This window comes from Ahaetulla prasina, chromosome 4 (assembly GCF_028640845.1).
Source record: "Ahaetulla prasina isolate Xishuangbanna chromosome 4, ASM2864084v1, whole genome shotgun sequence".
NCBI classification, from domain to species: domain Eukaryota; kingdom Metazoa; phylum Chordata; class Lepidosauria; order Squamata; family Colubridae; genus Ahaetulla; species Ahaetulla prasina.
In genome coordinates, this window is record NC_080542.1 from 83,141,913 (window position 1) to 83,162,844 (window position 20,932).

The following is a 20,932-nucleotide window of genomic DNA, read 5'->3' on the forward strand; positions in this document are numbered from 1 at the left end:
TGTTTTTTAAATGCACTCAGATTTTCCACATAAAAAGACTTACCCATAAGCTTATAAAATGCATTTTTTTTGAATCAGACTCAAGGCGCCCCTTATTTGCTGTTTGTACTGTTTATTTTTATTTTTTTTAGTAGCACAAGATGTGCCCTGTTTTAAGAACTATTTCAGAGATAAGTTAGACAATTATAAGTTAGACAATAATGCTGGCAGTCCTTATGATTTATATTGATATATTGACCATCAATTGTGTTGTAAATGTTGTACCTTGATGAACGTATCTTTTCTTTTATCTACACTGAGAGCATATGCACCAAGACAAATTCCTTGTGTGTCCAATCACACTTGGCCAATAAAATTCTATTTATTTATTACAAGATGTGGAAAGAAACTTAGAAGGATACTGGTGCTATGAAGAATTTAATTTGTTAAGTCAAGCTTTGAATTTGAAGCTTAAGGCACTAAAATAACGGTTTAATGATAGGAGTTAGGAGTTAGAAAAGTATGAACAAGTAAGACAAATGGTGATTTCACTAAGATATGATGTGATTTGTTTTTGGAAGTTTTTGATACTGTGGATTTGTTAGTGAACAACTTCCACACCTGAATAAAAAGGGTGGGAGATGGGTTTTTTGTTGATTGTTTGTCTTTTTCTCTGTCTTCCACATAGTATGTTTTTGTTGATTGTTTGTCTTTCTCTCTGTCTTCCACGTAGTATGTTTGTTAAAAAACTGAGACTTGTGTGTAAACCACCTCCCCAAGTTGTGTCATTTCGTCTTTGTCCCTACTTTTGTGTGAGTATGAATTTTAAAAGTGCTGGAAAGAAGGAAAATGACTTTTCGTCCAGGATGGACCAGCCACCTTTTCTCATATGGAAATATATTGTACCAGTTTTCAAGTTCTATCTGCAAGCTATCTATTCTCCTTTGGCCCCCTCCCTAATCCTCCAACAATGCCTTTTCTCACCTAGAAAGGGAGGAGAAGGGGACCCTTTCTCATGTTTTTTAGTCCTGCAGATGACTCAAACCTGTGGAAACCAAATACATGGGTCAAGATGCTTTCCCCAAAAGAGACATTCCATCCATTTGAGCCAGCCTCTACTGAAAGTCACCAAAAACACCAAAGTGGAGCAGAACTTCCCAATAAAGAAATGGACATGTAATGCTTGGACATGTAATGATCAAAAGACTCTTTTTTCAATCCCCAGATGGGGGAAGGGTGGCAATTCATTGTAAGGTTTTCTTTCTTGTTTTATATATTCATGTAAGGATTGTATTTGTCACAGCAAGTCCTGAACACCTTAGATTTCTGCAAGCAGCAAGTCCTGAACACCTTAGATTTCTGCAAGCAGCAAGTCCTGAACACCTTAGATTTCTGTCAGGTGGAAGAGAAACTTGCTCCATGAAAGAACTCCACAAGTGCCAACTGATTCCTGGAGACCAACTGAGAATGAACATTTTCAAAAATGTGGTCATGTTGATGCATATGTTTTGTTTGGAATTTTTCTCTTTGCAGGAGAAACAAGTTTTGCCTTACTGACCTGATTGGTGGACTCTTTTACTCCATCTGAAGATTCAAAAGCAGCTGTGCAACCTTGCACTCTACAGATTGTGTTACTGAATGCTGTTGTTATTATTGATTGTACTTGTGAACTGCAACACTGTGATTGTTGAAACGTGCAAGGGATTGCTCCTATAGAAACCTGATCATTAGACCTAGGAGATATTGATATCATACTCCCTGAAAATTTTGAAGGTATAAGAATGCAATGGTTCAACATTTGAACTTTTCTTATGCATAGGATAAATGGGAGGAGCAGATGATGGTAAAAAATCATACATTACCAGCAATTATGAACTGACACAACCTAGTAACCTATTTGAAAATAACTAGATTAGAATAGGTTATGGACGGATGTGGTAATTGGCATGCTCCAGATGGCTTATATTAGAAATTTTGCCTATGTGCAATTGCCTAGCCACTGGAATAAAGCATTTTTTAATATATATACTGCCCACCCTGTGTACCTGTTTATAAGGAAGTAGACCAGAGAAAGATTGCTGGTCTCCAGAGTTCAGGTATAAGGCTGACCACCTGGGCAGAAGCTGGAATGTATGCTCATAGGAACGCTCCCATTTATATGCTGAATAGAATAAGGTTATTCATCATGATGGCATGCATACCATCATACTAATTCAAAAGGGAGGAATGAAGGGAACATATATACTAAAATACTAGAATTAGTAGGAAACTTGCTAATGTCTTGGTCTCTTGTTTGTATAACTGCACATGGTAAATATCTGTTTCCCATAACACTGACATATATATATTGTGCCCTTTTGTGGTTAGAACATAAATATGCCATCATGGATGGTTATGGAGGTCACACTGACTAAATTCCTGAATTGTTACTGATACCTCATCCCACCAATGACAGTCTCTGGAAATTGTCAGAGTCCATCATTTGATCTCTCCCCACCCCACTCTGGCTGAGAACGTGTATGTCATCCTCCAGGAAATCAAGTGGTAATTAAGAAGACAAATGGAAAAGATAACACCACAGAAAGAAGTCAGATTACATACACTGACCCTTACTATTGTGTGACCCGATGTAAATCCAGAAGTTAGTTTACATTCACTGACTTATACTATGGGAACATGCAAACCAGATTCCAGAATACACAGATGCCAGAGTTGAGGATTTATGACTTTTTGGGTATAAGAGGACATCGCTTTCTGTCATAAGTTCGTAGTTCTTCCTTGCATGTATGTATGCACCATTATGTGTTTGGAACAGCTAACCATTTAAGCTTGATCAAGATTAAATGCTATTTTACTCAAGCCTCTGTTTAAGTCTCTTGATTGGCAGTTATGAGCTTAGACATATTAATAAATGGACTTTACAACGTTATCAGTGCAGTTACACTAAATATTAGTATTCTACTGAATGAAAAACAGGGCCAGCTGCCGGGGTTGTATTTCACAAAAAATATCAGCGCAGACTGATATTCTTTAATTTTAACTCTAGAAACGGCGGTGCGAGCAAATAATATAGAATTGTGGTCCTCGGGGCTAATGAGGCTCTCCTGACCATTTCTGTTTCAAGCTCCCGATAGAGAAGCTTTTTCTCAGCTCCGTCTTCTTCCTATAGACACCATTTTAGCCTCTCATTAGTCGTCCTCTCTCAGCCACCTACTTGGGCTCTCGGACGCCATCCTCTTCTTTCCACCCCTTCCGTTTCATCTCCGTTGAGCACAAACGTTCACTCTGTTCAAAATGGCGCCCTTTTTATATTAGGCGCTCAGGAAGCCTCTGCTTCTGCGCTGAAGCCAAAATGGGAGCAACCATCGTCAAGCAGGGAAAGGAGGTGGCTGAGAGCAGCTCCTCCCATGTGACCTGTGCGGAAACTAGTTGAAAGAGTGTCTGGAGGCGCAGTCTCTTCAATCCTCGATTATGAGCAAAAAGAATCAGGTTTCGTATGTGAAGCCGGCCGAACCCGCTTTCCTGAGTCATTTCAAAGAGCGAATCGGCTATCGAGAGGGGCCCACCGTGGACACCAAGGTAACAGTATCAAACTTCCCCCCTTCTCCCAAAGGCGGTTTTTCAAGAAGCAACTGGACTTTCTGTTTTTTTCTTTGAAGACGTTTCGCTTTTTATCCAAGAAGCTTCTTCAGCTCTTGAAAAAGCACCTTTGGGACAACCATGATCTGGATGACTGAGAATTTCCATAGACTTCCCCACCTTCTGTTTCTGTTCCTTGGGCCCTCCCTTTCCTTAAAATCCATCCCGTCCTTCGTTTCGTTCAGCGCAAGGTGAAAAGTGGTAGCGCTGAACGAAAGCGCCCACCATATCACAGTCACCTCTTCTTCCTTAAATGGGATACTGCTTGCTTAATGACCACATTCAAATAACTGCAATCAGGAGTGCTGGAATTACACAACTGAAGCAGTTGTGACATTTCACTTTAATGACCACGTTGCATAATGACTGAGATTCTGAGCTCAATTGTGGTCATAAATTAACTGTAGTTTTCTAACTACCAGTACTTACACATTCTCTTGTCAAGCTACAGATTTAGGATCAAGTTTGCACAAGAAGTCACTGTTGTTGTTTTTTTGTTGTTTTTTTGCCACATAGAGATATTCTAGTCCCATCCTATATAATGCCATAGAAAATTTACAATAGTATTTTCTGCTGGTTTTGGGATAGGAAAAACACCTCTGTAGATATGATTGAGGGCAAAACTGGAAAAGGAAGAAAAAGGAAAAAAGCTGTGAAACCTGGGAAAAGATACAACCTTTGATTAAAGTTTGGGTTTTTTAGAAATAGATAGCAAGTCTAGGCAAGTTTCTGTGCTAAGAATATCTTTTTTCTCTGCTGTGGAAGTCACTTTTTCCTTATTTTCCTGGAGCTTCCCCCTGGACATATGATATCTTCCACAGACAGATGGTGATATTTGGAAAATTTTCCAAGTATTTCTCCTAAAGTAGGAGATAGGGTCACAATATGAAGACTCAGAAAACTTCTGGAAGAGATTAACTTCACCTTTTTAGTGCAACCTTTTCACTACTCAACTTTCTTTCCCCTATTTAAAGTTTCTTTTTTTAAAGGTAACCTATTTGTGTAGATTGGTACTGAAATCTTTTCCAGAGAGAACAGCTTCCAGCTCCTGAAGATGACAGTGGAAGTGATAAGGAAGATGAACAACCACAGGTGATTTTACTGAAAAAAGGAGATCTAACTGCAGAAGAAGTTGCAAAGATCAAAGAGGAGCTCAAAGAGGTCACAGGTATATAGTGGAATTGTTAATTCCTAAGTTATGGTTGTACCGTTTGTCCTCTAGGAAAGGAGGCAGAATGCAGTGCTGCTGTAGCAGGAACCAATCCACTAGTTTTGTTTTCCACCCTTTGCAAGTGTCTATTTTTTTTAAATAAACAAATGAACAGGACTGCACAGGAAGGACTTATCTTTTCCTATCCTGAAGATATCCACTAGGCTTTGCAACCTTTTTGATTGCAAAAATTATAATTAAGAAAACAAGGAAATTCTACTTGCTACAAAGTTGCTGATCAATCTTACAGCAGTAAAAGGATTTATTTGATCACTATTGAATTATAATTACAGTTAAATTATGCACAAAAAAGAGGCACAAAAAGTACCTCTTTGTGGGGTATTCTTATTTGTTAACTTCCTTTTATATAATGCTGACCAGTATCCTTACTGATTTTCCCATTTATATGATCGACAAAGTCATAATGACTGAGTCACTGGTTTGAAATGGGCAGTTACACAAATTGAATAAATAAACTTTCCCATAAAAGTTCCCTTAAAAATATCTCTCAGAGTCAACAGGTTGGAATGGTCTAGATTTTAATTAGTAAGTTTTTGCATAAAGTAGATGCTTTTATCTCCACTTTCCAAGCATTCATTTTACTAAATCACTAAAGTCACTTCAGATTTCAGCCATCTGAAATTATCTATTCCTACTACTATACTCCTTCATTTCTTTTATCACCATGCTTTTATTTTATTTTATTTCTCTCTCTAACTTAGGAAATAATGAAATAAGAATAGTAGACAGGATGAGATGGAACTTTATTGCAATAGCTAAGTTGGGGGGGAGGGGACAGATAGCTGACACAGTCTTTTTGTTTTGAAGAAGACAAATTCTTATACTGTTTTTCACAGGCAAGTATTGTATGTATTACTTCTAAGAACTTCACACAAAGTTCAGGAAATTAAATCTTTTTAATCACACTCTGGGGAAAAAAACAGATTTTTTTCTTACAAAGATGTGTTTAACCTATTATTTTACTTTAACATTAGTTTGCTCTGAGAGCAATCCTTGTTAGCTGATGCTAAATCCTCTTACCTTGAACAATTTTACCAGGAGTCGACACAGAATTTAGATGGGGCACCCCTCCTTTTAGAGAAGGCCAATCTTGTACATAACGACACCTCAGGCCATTGCAACAAACATACAACTTCCCTTTGTATAAATCAAATTTCCTGATGAGCTGCAAAAGAGGATCCCCTCTCCATCATAACCTGGAATATAGCAGGTTGGATTGTTCCATCAAAAGACCAACTTTTTTTTTACTGTAATGTCACAATTTGACGTTCTCTTCTTACAGGAAATCTGGGCCTCTGCAGAGATAGAGTTAGATAGTTATTGGGTTAACACTATTCCAGCTGTCTCAAGTAAGGTGGGTGGGAGAGCTAAAAGGGGTATTGTGACATTAGTGAATACATCCCTGCAATTTAAATGTGTATCACTGCCACCTTTGCAGCCATGGATTGTGTCTACCTTACTCTTATTTAAACGTGGAGATTTTGCTTTTTAATATCTACATTCCCCCACTCAATAAGAATAATTTGATCAACAAGATTTGGGACAGCATAGAAGATTTTACCCTGAGCTGCTTAGATAAATACGTTATAGCAGCAATAATTATTGGTGGGGGGACTTAAATTCTAGGATGGGCCCAAACGATCAAGCATTATTTAATCAATTTAAGATCCATTATGATGAGAATGTACCAGGAGAACCCCTGCCTTCCAGACAATTTAAAGACACTAAGGCAAATCGGGCAGATCTGTGGGTAAGACAAATGACTGTACGTTTAGACCTTTGTATCCTGAAGGGTTCCACTTGGGGTGACTACCTAGCAGACTATACTTACCAGGGAGCAGGAAGAAAATCCACAGTTGATTACTGGATAATATCATATGACCTCCTGAAGTTCTTGCAGAAGATGGAAGTAGACTCGCATCTGGAAAGTGATCACGATTCACTTATCCATACTCTTACATTACACCAGAAATTACTTAGGGCTGTCTCAACCTACCTACCCAGGTTAGAGAGCCAAAATTCCCAGGTAAAATTAAATGGACTGAGAAAAATGCAAAGGAAGTTACTAAATGGATGTTAGTTCCAGAAACCATGGAATTACATACATCTCTACTAAGAAATAAGTTTAAAGGACCATACTTAGAGGAGTTTGAAACTTTGACTTTTCAAATTTGAAATCAGTTCTCACAAACAGAATACTCCAAAAAGCGTTTTTAAAGAACAAAAAAATGGTTTGATAGAGATTCCATGCAATTAAAAAGGATATATAATGAGTACAGAAAAAGTAAAAATGATCCTTCTGAGGATCACACTCACTTCTTAAAATAGTTGAAGGCACAATAAAAGACCCTCCTAAAAGAAAAGAAAAGTGCGGCTTTGAAGCTGACTTGGCAGAAATTAATTATATCAGTCAGGACAAAAAATACATCCCTTTTTTGGTACATCACCAGAGGATTGGGGAAATCCCCCCTACCCCCAACTAATTAGGTACCGATTCAGGCCTGGGAAGAATATTTTAGAGATTTGTATACAGACCCCGACTGTGTAACTAAGGAAAGCCACATTAGTTTGGACCAAACTGCTTACTGGCCTGCTGTTACACCAGAAGAGATATCCCGGTTGATTGGAGCCCTTAAGGCTAATAAGGCACCTGGTGCTGATAATGTCCTCCCAGAAATAATCAAAAAGAACACCAGTTGGTGGGCCCCACTTTTAGCATCTTTGTTTACATTTATAGATAAAACAGGCCATATGCCAAGAGATTGGGGATTAGCAATTATTATACCAATCTATAAAAAGGGTAATAGAAATGATCTAGGCAATTATAGACCCATTAGTCTTCTGAGTGTTATTAGTAAATTGTATGCCAAGCACTTAAACTATAAACTTCAGGATTGGCTAATTTCAGGGGTGGATAATCAAAGATGAACAAGCCGGTTTTAGGGAAGGAAGATTTATGGTGGATCATATCCAGGTATTTCACCATCTGGTGAAAAAATATATGTACAAAAAAAATCCTCTCTTTATGTGGCCTTCCTTGATTTTAAGCAGGCCTTTGATTCAATATCCAGGAACACTCTATGGGAGAAATTAAAATGCACTACAATCGATAAACACCTCTTTTTCCTCATACAAAAATTGTATGCCAATTCCACCTTGAAAGTGAGGTGTAATCCTCAAGGGACTTTAACCGGTCCAGTAAGGGTTCAAAAAGGTACGGTAGGGCTACATCCTGTCCCCCTCCCTTTTTAACTTCTGTATTAACCCCCTGATCAGTCTCTTGCAGAACCCTGATCTACATCCTCCTAACATAGCACAACACAAAATCCTGATTCTTCTATGTGCCGATGCTGCTGCTATTATTTCACAAACTCCCATAGGACTGAAGAGAGCAATTAGGGCAACGCTTGGCTTTTGTAGCCAGAACAAGTTGGTCCTTAACTTTGATAAATCCAAAATTTTAGTTTTTGCTAAAAGACCCAGACAATACTCCTGGAAAATTTAAGGACGCAGATTGAAACAGGTTAGGACATTTAGATACATTGAGGTGGTCTTCCACTCACAAGGGACATGGAAGGCACATGCAGCCAATAGGTCCTCAAATGCAATTAAACATTTATTTTATACAGGCGGAGGTCAATTAGCACCTGCTGCCTTAAAACTTTTTGAGGCCAAAACATTGGCGCAAATCCTTTATGGGGCACAAACAGGAATCCTTGCAAAGAAAAACTTGCTAGAAACCATACAAACCAAATTCCTGCAAGCCATCTTAGCTGCACCCAAATGAACTCCAAATGCCCAGCTAAGAATTGGCCCCGATGGAAAGGGTGAGCAACTTGGGCGTTCTCCTGGATGGGCGGCTGTCTTTTGAAGATCACCTGACGGCCGTCTCCAGGAGAGCTTTTTATCAGGTCCGCCTGATTCGTCAGTTGCGCCCCTTCCTTGACTGGGATGCCCTATGCATGGTCACTCATGCTCTTGTTACCTCTCGCTTGGATTACTGCAATGCTCTCTACATGGGGCTCCCCTTGAAGAGCACCCGGAGGCTCCAGTTGGTCCAGAATGCAGCTGTGTGGGTGATAGAGGGAACCGCTCGTGGCTCCCATGTGACACTACTCCTGCGCAGGCTGCACTGGCTACCTGTGGTCTTCGGGTGCACTTCAAGGTGTTGGTTACTACCTTTAAAGCGCTCCATGGCATAGGGCCGGGTTATTTACGGGACCGCCTACTGCCACCGATTGCCTCTCACCGATCCGTATGTTCTCACAGAGAGGGATTCCTTAGGGTGCCGTCCGCCAAGCAATGTCGGCTGGCGACCTCCAGGGGAAGGGCCTTCTCTGTGGGGGCTCCCACCCTCTGGAATGAACTTCCCCCAGGTCTCTGTCAACTTCCTGACCTTCGAACCTTTTGCCGCGAGCTGAAGACATATATATTTATTCACGCAGGACTGGCGTAGGATTTTAGTTTTTAATTGGGTTTTTACTGTTTTAATTATATTTTAATTTGGGCCAATTTAATAAGTTTTTTAAATATTATTTTATCTTGTATTTATTCTTGTTTTGTTTTATCTGGCTGTAAATCGCCGAGTCCTTCGGGAGAAGGGCGGTATAAAAATCTAATTAAATAAATAAGAATTGAGACAGGTATGTCTGAAATTCAGGTAAGAGTCTGGAAGATGATAATCATTTATTAGCTAAAACTTCATTTCTTTCCAGAGGGACTGTCCCCGCTAGTGCTGACTGAACTTCCCCTCCCCTGGAAACAGGCGATAGATCACAAGCTGGGCTCTTATGGTACCAATATCATTGGTATTCTTAATGTCCCTAGGCTTTGACAAAATAAAGCAAGTAGTAATTGATAGAATGAAGGACATGGAGTTCCAAGAAGAACGAAATAGGTTGCCTGTCCACAGTAGGGACAGAATCAAGCAGGGCGTGTGGGAATCAGCAAAATGATCTGATCTTCCCAAAACAAAGAATAGCTTTCTTCAGAGCCAGATTTAATATTTTCCCCTCAGCACTTCTCCAGGGTAGGTATAAGAGAACACCAATAGCAGAACGGATATGTATATGTAGTAAAGGAAAAGTTGAAGATATCTCACATGTTTTATTGTACTGTGAGTTATACAGAGTAGATAAATCAATATATATTCTACCCTTACTAGAGAGATTGTTAGGGAGGACAGACGACTTTTATATAGGGTTTTTCCTCCAAGACTCAAACCCAGCTGCCACTCATGCAGTGGCAAAATTCTCTGTCACTGCAATGTCCACAAGAAAAAAATTGATTACAAAATTATAGATGTCAACTTGTGCCAATTTTTTGGAGGTATCTATAACAATTTTTGGGAAAAATACATTTACTCATATACTTATCGGCTCTCCACTCATGTAAATTAGGGAGTGACCCTAACGGTTTGAGATCATGTATTTTTATAACAGGGATGTTATTATTCACAATTAATGTCAGTATTATTTTTAATTTATTGTATTGTATTGTATTGCTGGTCGATGACTGTAATAAAATTTATATTCTTCTGCTCTGAGATCAAAACTAACTTCTAAAATAAAATTATTTCAGTAAGGTAATACAGTGTATTCATTTTTTTACAAGACTTCCACTTGAATCCTGAGGAGGATTCTTATGAATAGAACAGAGCAGAACAGAGCTGAGCTGAGCTGATCTGGGACTTGGAGGTCTCCTGCTCAAGCAGGAGAACTTATACAATTTCAGAAAAGTGACTGTCCAGTGTCTTCTTAAAAACCTCCAGTGGTGGAACACCCATGATTTCTGAAGGCAAGCTGTTCTACGGGTTTACTGTCCTCACTGTTAGAAAGTTTCTCCTTAATTCCAGGTTGCTTCTCTCTTTGGTTAGTTTCCAACCATTGTTTCTTGTCCTGTCCTCTGATGCTTTGTAGAATAATTTGACCCCCTCTTCTTTGTGGCAGCCCCTCAAATACTGGAATACTGCTATCACGTCGCCCCTAATTCTTCTTTTCTTTAGATGACTTCTTGTTCTTGTTAGTTGAGAAGTCATCTCCAATCCATAGCGACCCCATGGACAATGTTTCTTCAGGCCTTCCTGTCCTCTACCATCCTCTGGAGTCCATTTAAACTCATTCCTACTGCTTCAGTGACTCCATCCAGCATCTCGTACTCTGTCATCCTCTTCTTTTGCCCTCAATCTTTCCCAGAATTAGGCTCTTCTCCAGTGAGTCCTTCCTTCTCATTAGGTGGCCAAAGTATTTGAGTTTCATCTTCAGGATCTGGCCTTTTAAAGAGTAGTCAGGGTTGATCTCCTCTAGTACTGACCAATTTGATCACCTTGCAGTCCGGGACTCGCAGGAGTCTTCTCTAGCACCATAGTTCAAAGACCTCAATTCTTTAACGCTCAGCCTTTCTTATGGTCCAACTTTCACGGCCATATACTGCAACTGGAAAAACCATAGTCTTGACTATACACATTTTTGCTGACAGAATGATGTCTCTGCTTTTTAATATGTTGTCTAGATTTGCCATAGCTTTCCTCCTAGGAGCAGGCGTCTTTTAATTTCTTGGCTGCAGTCCCCATCTGTGGTGATCTTGGAGCCCAGGAAAATAAAATCTGTCACTATCTCCATTTCTTCCCCATCTATTTGCCAGGAATTGAGAGTGCCGGATGCATAACCAGAATAACAGGCAGGTGTGGCCTTGGGGTACAAAATGATGCAGGGCACAGGCAGATAGAATTTTGTCAAGAGAATATGATGGTCATAGCAAACACTCTTTTCCAGCAACCCAAGAGATGAGACTACACATGGACATCATCAGATGGTCAACACAGAAATCAGATTGACTATGCTCTGCAGCCAAAGATGGAGAAGCCAATCAATAAAAACAAGACCAGGAGCTGACGGTGACTTGTTGCAAAATTTAGGCTTAAATTGAAGAAAGTAGGGAAAAGCACTAGGCCACTCAGGTATGAACTAAATCATATCCCTGATGAATATACAATAGAGATGGCAAATAGATTTAAGGAATTAGATCTGATAGACAGAGTGCCTGAAGAACTATGGATGGAGATTCACAACATTGTACAAGAAATAGCAACTAATACCATCCCAAAGAAAAAAATGCAAGAAAGCAAAATGATTGTCTGAGGAAATAGCTTTGCAAATAGCTTAGGAAAGAATTGAAGCAAAAGGCAAGGGAGAAAAAGAAAGTTACACCTAATTGAATGCAGAATTCCAGAGAATAGCTAGAAGTGATAAGAACGCCTTCTTAAATGAACTTTTTGTTTGTCAAAAGGTTGCAGATCATATGATCTTGGGGCATAAGTATGAACCAGTTGCCAAACATTTGAATTTTGATCATCCGATCATGGGGATGTTACAAAGATAGTAAATTTGAAAAATAATAAGTCACTTTTTTCAATGCCGTTGTGACTGAACAATCACTAAATGAATTGTAAGTCGAGGACTACCTGCATTCATTATAATGTCTATAATTTTTTTCTGCAGCTTTTCTAATACTTCTGCCTAAGGGACATCATAATGTATCCTTAAGTTGAAGAACTTGGCAGAATGTTTTCTTAGTAACTCAAATTGTTATTTTAGTCTTGTTCCTTTTGCAAACTTGTTTTTTCTTCTTTTCTTCTCTTTTGCCCTAAAAACATGCTTCGCATTATTCATTAGGTATTAAAGTATACTTTATTTACTTCAAAATGCTGCTGCAGTGTTTACCGACTGGCAGGTTTACTGAGTTCCTATTACAAACCTGTACAGTACGTAAAATGATTTTTAACATTGGAGAGAGAAAAAGATTGGATTGGAATTATTTCAATTATTTAGGCAGACATATTTAGGTGGTTGAAGATTATAGTCTGAAAACCATGCGATACAATTCTAATGAAAATGTTGGTGCACAACCCCTTTTTAATGTATCATTTATATAGACATGAGTATACCAATGATGTCAAAGAAAGTCAAATAATTCGTTTAGCAAGCTTGCAGTTAAAAGCTACATAGATTGAACAATATATACTTTGTATTGTTCTCCTATAGTTCATTTGGGATATAAGAAAATGAAGAATACAATTAAATATAATGCTCAGAAAACAGTTCAGTGTTTTGGGGGTTTTTTGTAATAAGTTTTTATTTAATTTTATTTTATAGTATATAAAAATTTCAACTTCAATTGAAACAGTGTGTTGACTGGGTACAAATCATTTTAGGAAGTAATATTCAAAATGTTTACAGCAATATTCCTCACATTTATATCAATATATATTAATACCAATAATAGTCGTACTATTTGTTTAACCAATTTAACACATCTTCCTTGTACCACTCATCCTTTCATATATTTTCCTGTTTCTAGCTCCTGTTTTGTCAGCTAGCTATTGATAAAATAAGTCCCAAGTCATAAAATATTCTGTTTTTTTCTTTTCCTTAATTGCAAGTGTTAGCTTGTCATTTCTGCACATTCTAATAGTTTTCTAATCTGCCTTCATCAGTTGGGATCTCTTCACGTTTCCACTCTTGAGCAAATACTATTCTCGCAGCCGTTAATATAGGTAAAATCAGATATACATTCCTTTTATTATACTTACCTGATAAAATGCCCAACAAAAATATCTCTGGTTTCAAGTCTATATGTTTTATCATTTTTTCCAGCTATCTATGTATTTTTGTAAAATATTTTTTTGCTTTTTGACATGCCCACCACATACGTATGAACCAGGTGATAACATCTGATGACATTTCCAATATTTTGCAGATTTATTCTTAATCATCTTTGCTAAACTTGAGGGTGGAAAATGACATCTATAAAATATTTTATAACGCTTTTCTATGTATGCAGTAGACATTGTTAATTTATAATTTCTATCCCATAATTTCTGCATTGGTCTAACTTAATCGAGTAGCCAAAATTTTTAGCCCATACTATCATTGTCTCTTTTACTTGTTCATCTTCCTTCTTAATACTTAACAAATAGCTATATATTTTTTTAATTAATTTTTCATCTGTCCCTGTTAATATTTGATCTAATTCTGTTAATTCTTTACTTAAACTGTAAGTTTTAACATCCTTCTCATTTCTAGATATGTATCTAGATATATATCTGCGCATATGACCACCATGTTATCTCAATCCCTTGATCATTCAATTCCTGTTTGGTTTTAAGTTTCCCTTTTTCATTTAAAATATCTTTATATCTAGTAACATTCTCTCTATCAATAACATTTGGATAAATCAATGCCTCCATTGTTGAAAGCCGAACGGGTATTTTCAAATAATATTGTTCTTTAATTTTTCTCAAATTAATAATAGTACATTTCTAACATAGTATCTTTGGAAATAGTATTTTGTTTTTTCCATACCATAAAAAGGCATGCCAATCTATTTCAAGATCATGTCCCTCCAATGTTAGTAATCTTTTATTCTTCAAGCCTATCTATTCTTTCACTCAAGTAAGTGTCAAAGCCTGATAATACAATTCCCAATCTGGTAGCCCAAAACTACCTCTACTTTTAGAATCAAACTTTTCCTTGCTTTTTTCTCTTGCCAGATATATTTTAATACTGTTTTATTTAATTCTTCAAAATATTTTTCCAGCTTTATTGGTATTGTTTGAAATAAATATAATAATTTGGCAAAATATTCATTTTTATAGTGGCTACTTTTCCCATCAGTGATAGTTGTAAATTTTTCCACTTCTCTAAATCCGTTTTAATTTGTTGCGCCAATTTATAAGTTATCTTCTTTAATCATTACACACCTTGCTGTTAATTGAATTCCTAAGTATTTAACTTTCTTGACTATCTGTATACCTATTCTTAATGTCGGGGGAAACAGCAGTCAGGATTGGGAAATCCTCTGGCTTGCCGTAGGACCGAGTCTACAGAGATTTCATGAGCCCCCCCTCCTGGTTCTGTGCCCCAGCTTTCGACTCGGTCCTTGCCAGGACCAGATGTGTCGTTGCGTTTTCTCCTGAACAGTTGAGATATAGCGACTATTTTCTTTTATTTTTATTGAATTTCTTGTCACCTTTCCAGCGCGAACGGTTTTTCAACCCGATTCTGCTGAAGGCCGGCCCCTTTTTTCCCTTCGACTAATTAGTCGCCCGGCATATTCCTGGGTCAGTGACCACGGGCTAGCCCCGATGCACGCTCAGAAGGCTGGCCGTGGATTATTGGCACAGCGAGAGGTGATTGCTAATTAAAAGCTGAGCACCCGCGAGGCGTTAGAGGCTTCCGCGCCAAGTTTTTTTTTCCGCGTTTAAAACAATATCAGCTAGCGATTACGCCGACGGAGAGGAGGAGGAATCCCTAGCAGCCGCCAAGGTGTTGGAGGCTTCCGCGCCAAAAGCTTGTTACTTAAATTTTTAAGGAAAGCCGCAGCGACTAGCAATTTTTTTTAAATTTACATTTATATCCCGCCCTTCTCCGAAGACTCAGGGCGGCTTACATTGTGTAAGGCAATTAAGACGGCAAAGGGGGAGAGAAATTCTTGCTCCACCTTCCCCTTTTTTTCGCTGAAGATCCTTGCGACTGATGAATCAACGGTCGGCGCGAGAAGAGCTAAGACTCCCTCCCTCCTCCCTTTTTGTTTCAAATCGTGCCTGAAGCCCTTGCAGCTAGTGATTAATCCGTTGGAAGGGGTGTAAACGATCTCCATAATACATCATGCTAGCAGCTGTTTCTTTGGCGAGCGATAATTTCAAGGCCTGATTCAAGGAGTCCTCTCATCACTGATCCGGCTCTTTCTGAAAGGAGGTCGTGAGTTATAATTTTTCCTTTGGTTTGGCGGGCAAATAAACAATCTAAGATGGTGGAGATCACCAAAAGTAGAGAACGGAGCCGCCATTTTAGCAACCCAGGAGCGGGCCCCTCAGAGAATATTCCCCTGGAGTCTGCCAAAGGAGACCCTGGGCCAGCTGCTAAAGCCCCCAAATCTCACTCCAAAGCAGAAGAACGACGCCATAAGGCGATGGAAAAAGTCAGACAAGTCTGTCAGAGCTGTTCCAGAAGAACCTCCACAGAGTGATAGGCCCCCTTCCAATTTTTTAGCTTATCCCCCTCCCACCAATGCTGGAGCCTGGTCTCCTGACCGTGCATCAGTGGCCTTGCCTCCCTTTTCCGAGGCTGCGCCCTTATTTCAGACCTTTCCTGACCAATCGGAGGTGGCACCTTTAATGCAAATGTTGCCTCCTTCAAATCCCCAGAACAGGGGCCAACGAGCCTCTGTGGCTCCAAATTTCAAGCCCTTAGCAACCACTTCTGAGACGGTCTCGTCATTCCAGACCTTACCTCCCACAGGTCTCCAGGCCATGGCTCCCTCAGTCGGGGTACGATCGATCAAGCGGAATGGGCTCTTACATTGGATCTGTTCGAGGACCTGGCATCCCGGTTTGGATGGCCTCTGGTGGACCTATTTTCCTCCACCTCGAACCACCAACTCCCGAGATACTTCACTCGCTTCCCGTCCCAGGGCGTGGAAGCAGTGGATGCCCTGCGCAGCAGGTGGCCTCAGGGCCTCCTTTACGCCTTTCCCCCACTACCCCTGATTCCCAGGGTGATTCGCAAACTTCTGGAAGAGAGGGCCGAATTGCTACTAGTAGCCCCATACTGGCCCAGGAGGCCTTGGTTTGCGGATCTGCTTGCACTGTCAGTGCAAGACCCATGGCGCATACCGGGGAGCAGAATAGCCCTCCGCCAGGGACCGCTTCGTCATCCAGAACCACAATGGCTCAACCTTTGGAGGTTGAGCGGCTCCTCCTAAAGGATGCCAGGGTTCCCTCCAAGGTCATACCTATGATTCAAGCGGCCCTTCGTGAATCTACGTCCCGTATTTACCAAGTGACTTGGCGAACCTTTGTTACCTGGTGCGAAGCTCGATCCAGGTCAGCTACATCGGCTTCCATTCTTCACATATTGGAATTCCTCCATGATGGCTTCGAAGCCGGTCTTGCACCAAACACGCTAAGACGACACCTAGCAGCCATATCATCGATACTTACCTGCGGATCATCTAATTCCCTGTCTAGGGAACTTCTTCTACGCGATTTCCTCCGTGGAGCGAAAACCTGAGGCCTCCGGTGGTCCATCGGTTTCCATCGTGGAGTTTACACAAGGTTCTGTCAGCCTTGACCCGGACACCATTCGAACCGTTGAGGGAAGTCTCTCTCCGCTTTCTCTCTTTCAAGGTTTCTTTTCTGATAGCCATTACATCGGCCTGGAGAGTCTCGGAACTTTCAGCATTATCCACTCGTCGGGATCTGTGTGTTTTTCACAGGGACAGGGTGGTCTTACGTTTGGAACCTTTCTCACTAAAGTTAACACGATTTTTCATCGCACACAAGAACTAATTCTACCTAACTTCTGTCCGAACCCTCAAAGGCCGCAAGAGTTTATCTGGCACACTTTAGACGTCCGCAGGGCATTAAAAATTTACATTCGTCGCACTGAGTCAATACGCAAAACGGAGGCCCTCTTCATATCCTTTCAGCCTGCATCTCTTGGAATGAGAGTCACCAAGTCAGTTCTCTCTAGATGGATCAGAGCTACTATAATCACGGCTTACGAAAAGCAGGCTCTGCCAGTCCCTCAATGAATTTCTGCACACTCCACCAGGAGTGCCTCCACCTCGGTGGCCTGGGCCACTCAGGCATCGCTCGAAGAGATATGTAGGGCTGCAGCATGGTCCAATCCGACAGCCTTTATTCGACATTATCAACTGGACGCATACGCGTCCTCTGATGCCACCTTTGGAAGACGGGTACTCCAGGCAATCCATGAAGATTCTGAACAAACTCGTCGGCCTTCTCCCACCCGGACAGACATATAACTTTGGTATGTCCCAAATCCTGACCGCTGTTTCCCCCGACATTGAGAAAGGGTGTTGGCTTACCTGAACGCCCCTTCTACAAGAGGCGGAAACGGTGGTCAGTCCCACCCTTTTATATCGGCCGACCGGGGGGGGGCGTCGGGGGGGTGAACACTAATTCTCTATCGTTTCAGCATGACACATCAGTCTGCGCCCACGTCCTCGCCGAAAGCTGGGGCACAGAACCAGGAGGCGGGGCTCATGAAATCTTTGCAGACTCGGTCCTACGGCAAGCCAGAGGATTTCCCAATCCTGACCGCCTTTTCCCCCTCTCATAGAAGGGGCGTTCAGGTAAGCCAACGCCCTTTTTCCTTGTTAGTTCTTTTTTCTGTGTGTCTGTGACATTGTTAACTATTATTTTAGTTTTATCTTTCTTTATTTTCAGTCCTGCTAGTTCACCATACTCTTCGATTTTCCTAATTGGCTTAAGTCCATTTTCTTGTGAGTCTTCCAGGATAAAAATCAAGTCATCTGCAAATGTCTGAAATTTATATTGTTCCTTTTTTATGTTCATACCTTTAATTTCTTTTATCTTGTCTAATGTTTCTATTTAACACTTTCAATGTCAATATAAATAGTAAAGTAGATAATGGACATCCTTGTCTTATATTAAAATTCTCTGTTGTATCTCGGTTTATCATCACCTCTGCTATTTATTTATTTATGGTATATTGCCTTTATCATATTAATAAATTTCTCACCAAAGTCTACATATATTTTAGTTGTAACAACATAAATTGCCAATTCATGTTATCAAATGCTTTGAGAAAACAGTGCAATGTTGATCAGCGATTTGTTTTTTTTTTAATTGAAAAAGTTTTACAATTTTTTTCCCCTTTTCCCCCCACCCCCCTCCCTTCACAAACCCCCCTCCCCCTCCCCTCCCGACTTTCCGGAACAAACACAAGGTATAGTTAAAAATAAAACAAACATATGCTAAAACATTTTCCCTCCCAACTCAATTATACTCCTACAATTCTAATCAGTTCCTAACTTCCCCCAAAACAATCAGAAATAATACATCCTAATCATTCAAAGGCAGTCTGATAACTCTTAGTCTGATATCTACTTTGAATATAGTCAATCCATTTTTTCCATTCCTTTAAGTATCTTTCTAGCGTATTGTCTTTCAAAAAGGCTGAGATTTTTGCCACCTCAGCCAAATTGGTAACTTTTAATATCCATTCTTCTATTGTAGGTACTTCTTTTTTCTTCCAATACTGTCCTATCAGTAATCTTGCCGCTGTTATTAGATTTAAAATCAATTTAGTCTCAATTACTGTACAGTCTGTAATAATTCCCAGAAGAAAAAATTGCGTCAGGAACTTTATCTTCTTTTTCAGAACATTTTGTAAAATCCACCAAATTTTTATCCAAAAGGCCTTAATATCCTTACAAGTCCACCAAATATGAAAATATGTAGCGTCATCACAATTGCATCTCCAACATTTTACTTGCATATCTGGATACATACACAATAGTTTCTTAGGATCTAAATGCCATCTATAAAACATTTTATAAAAATTTTCCCTTAAATTCTGTGCCTGCGTGAATTTAACATTTCTAACCCAATTTTTTTCCCAAGTTTCCAATAATATTGGCTCCTGAAAATTTTGTGCCCACTTTATCATACAGTCCTTTACCAAATCCCTTTCAGAATCTATTTCAAGTAACATATTATACAATCTCTTTATATGCTCCTGAGACTGATTTCTAATTTGCTTTACCAAATTTTCCTCATTCTGCACTATACCAATTTTCTGATCTTCCTTCCATCTAGCACGTAGTTGCTCATATTGAAACCAAGTATAATTTTTCCCTTCTTCTTTTAATACATGCAGAGATTTTAATTGCAAATTACCTCTTTCAGTATACAAAAGATCTTTATATGTAATCATTTCTTGATTCTGTTCTATATTTATATTCTCTATTGTATGTCTAGGACTTGCCCACATAGCAACCTTATAATTTAGTTTATAAGAGTATTTTTTCCAAACACGCAAAAGAGCAGTTTTTAACACATGATTTTTAAAAGCCTTATCCACTTTTTTGTCATAAATTAAATATGCATGCCATCCATATAGCAAGTCATAACCTTCTATATTCAGAATTCTTTCCTCTGTTAGATTAAACCAATCACTTATTGCAGAGAGAGCAGCTGCTTCATAGTATAATTTAAAATTGGGCATTTTTAAACCTCCCCTTTCCCGAGAATCTTGAATTATTTTCATTTTAACCCTTGCTTTTTTACCTTCCCATATAAATTTATTAATTCCAGTTTGCTATTCCTCCAGATTTTTATCTTTCTTAATTATTGGTATCATCTGAAAGAGGAATAAACATCTAGGTAAAGCATTCATTTTGATAGCAGCTATTCTCCCCAACAACGATAATTGCACTTTTTCCAAACACGCAAAAGAGCAGTTTTTAACACATGATTTTTAAAAGCCTTATCCACTTTTTTGTCATAAATTAAATATGCATGCCATCCATATAGCAAGTCATAACCTTCTATATTCAGAATTCTTTCCTCTGTTAGATTAAACCAATCACTTATTGCAGAGAGAGCAGCTGCTTCATAGTATAATTTAAAATTGGGCATTTTTAAACCTCCCCTTTCCCGAGAATCTTGAATTATTTTCATTTTAACCCTTGCTTTTTTACCTTCCCATATAAATTTATTAATTCCAGTTTGCTATTCCTCCAGATTTTTATCTTTCTTAATTATTGGTATCATCTGAAAGAGGAATAAACATCTAGGTAAAGCATTCATTTTGATAGCAGCTATTCTCCCCAACAACGATAATTGCACTTTTTTCCAAACAATCAACTCCTTCTGAACTTTTTGCCATAAAACCTCATAATTATTCTTATACAATTTCACATTTGATGATGTAATATAAACCCCTAAATATTTAACTTTTTTTACAATTTTAAATCCTATTATTTCCTCTAATTTTTCTTTCTGTTGTCTGGCCATATTTTTTATTATCGCTTTTGTTTTATTCAGATTTACCTTAAACCCTGAAACTTCCCATATCGATCAATTATTTCCAACAGATATATACTTGAATTTATAGGGTTGTTTTTTTTTTATTGAAAAGGTTTTACAACAACAATTAAATTTTTCCCCTCCCCCCTCCCCCTCCTCCCCCCCTCCCTCCAAAACCCCCCTCCCCCTCGACTTCCCAGAGCAAATACAAGGTATAGTTCAAT

The 20,932-nt window shown here is 39.1% G+C and overlaps 1 protein-coding gene across 3 annotated transcripts in view; it reads left to right on the forward strand.

Annotated features, from left to right (window-relative positions):
- Positions 1-3,370: 3,370 nt before the first annotated feature.
- KIAA1143 (KIAA1143 ortholog) overlaps positions 3,371-20,932 on the forward strand; it is a 49,176-nt gene continuing 31,614 nt past the window's right edge. The window contains exons 1-2 of one of the 3 annotated variants that reach the window (XM_058182901.1): positions 3,371-3,558; positions 4,648-4,786. In XM_058182901.1, the coding sequence (XP_058038884.1) occupies positions 3,451-3,558; positions 4,648-4,786 (247 nt within the window). In that variant the 5' untranslated portion in view covers positions 3,371-3,450. The remainder of the gene's footprint in view (positions 3,559-4,647; positions 4,787-20,932) is intronic. The other 2 variants (XM_058182902.1, XM_058182900.1) reach the window with 2 other exon arrangements.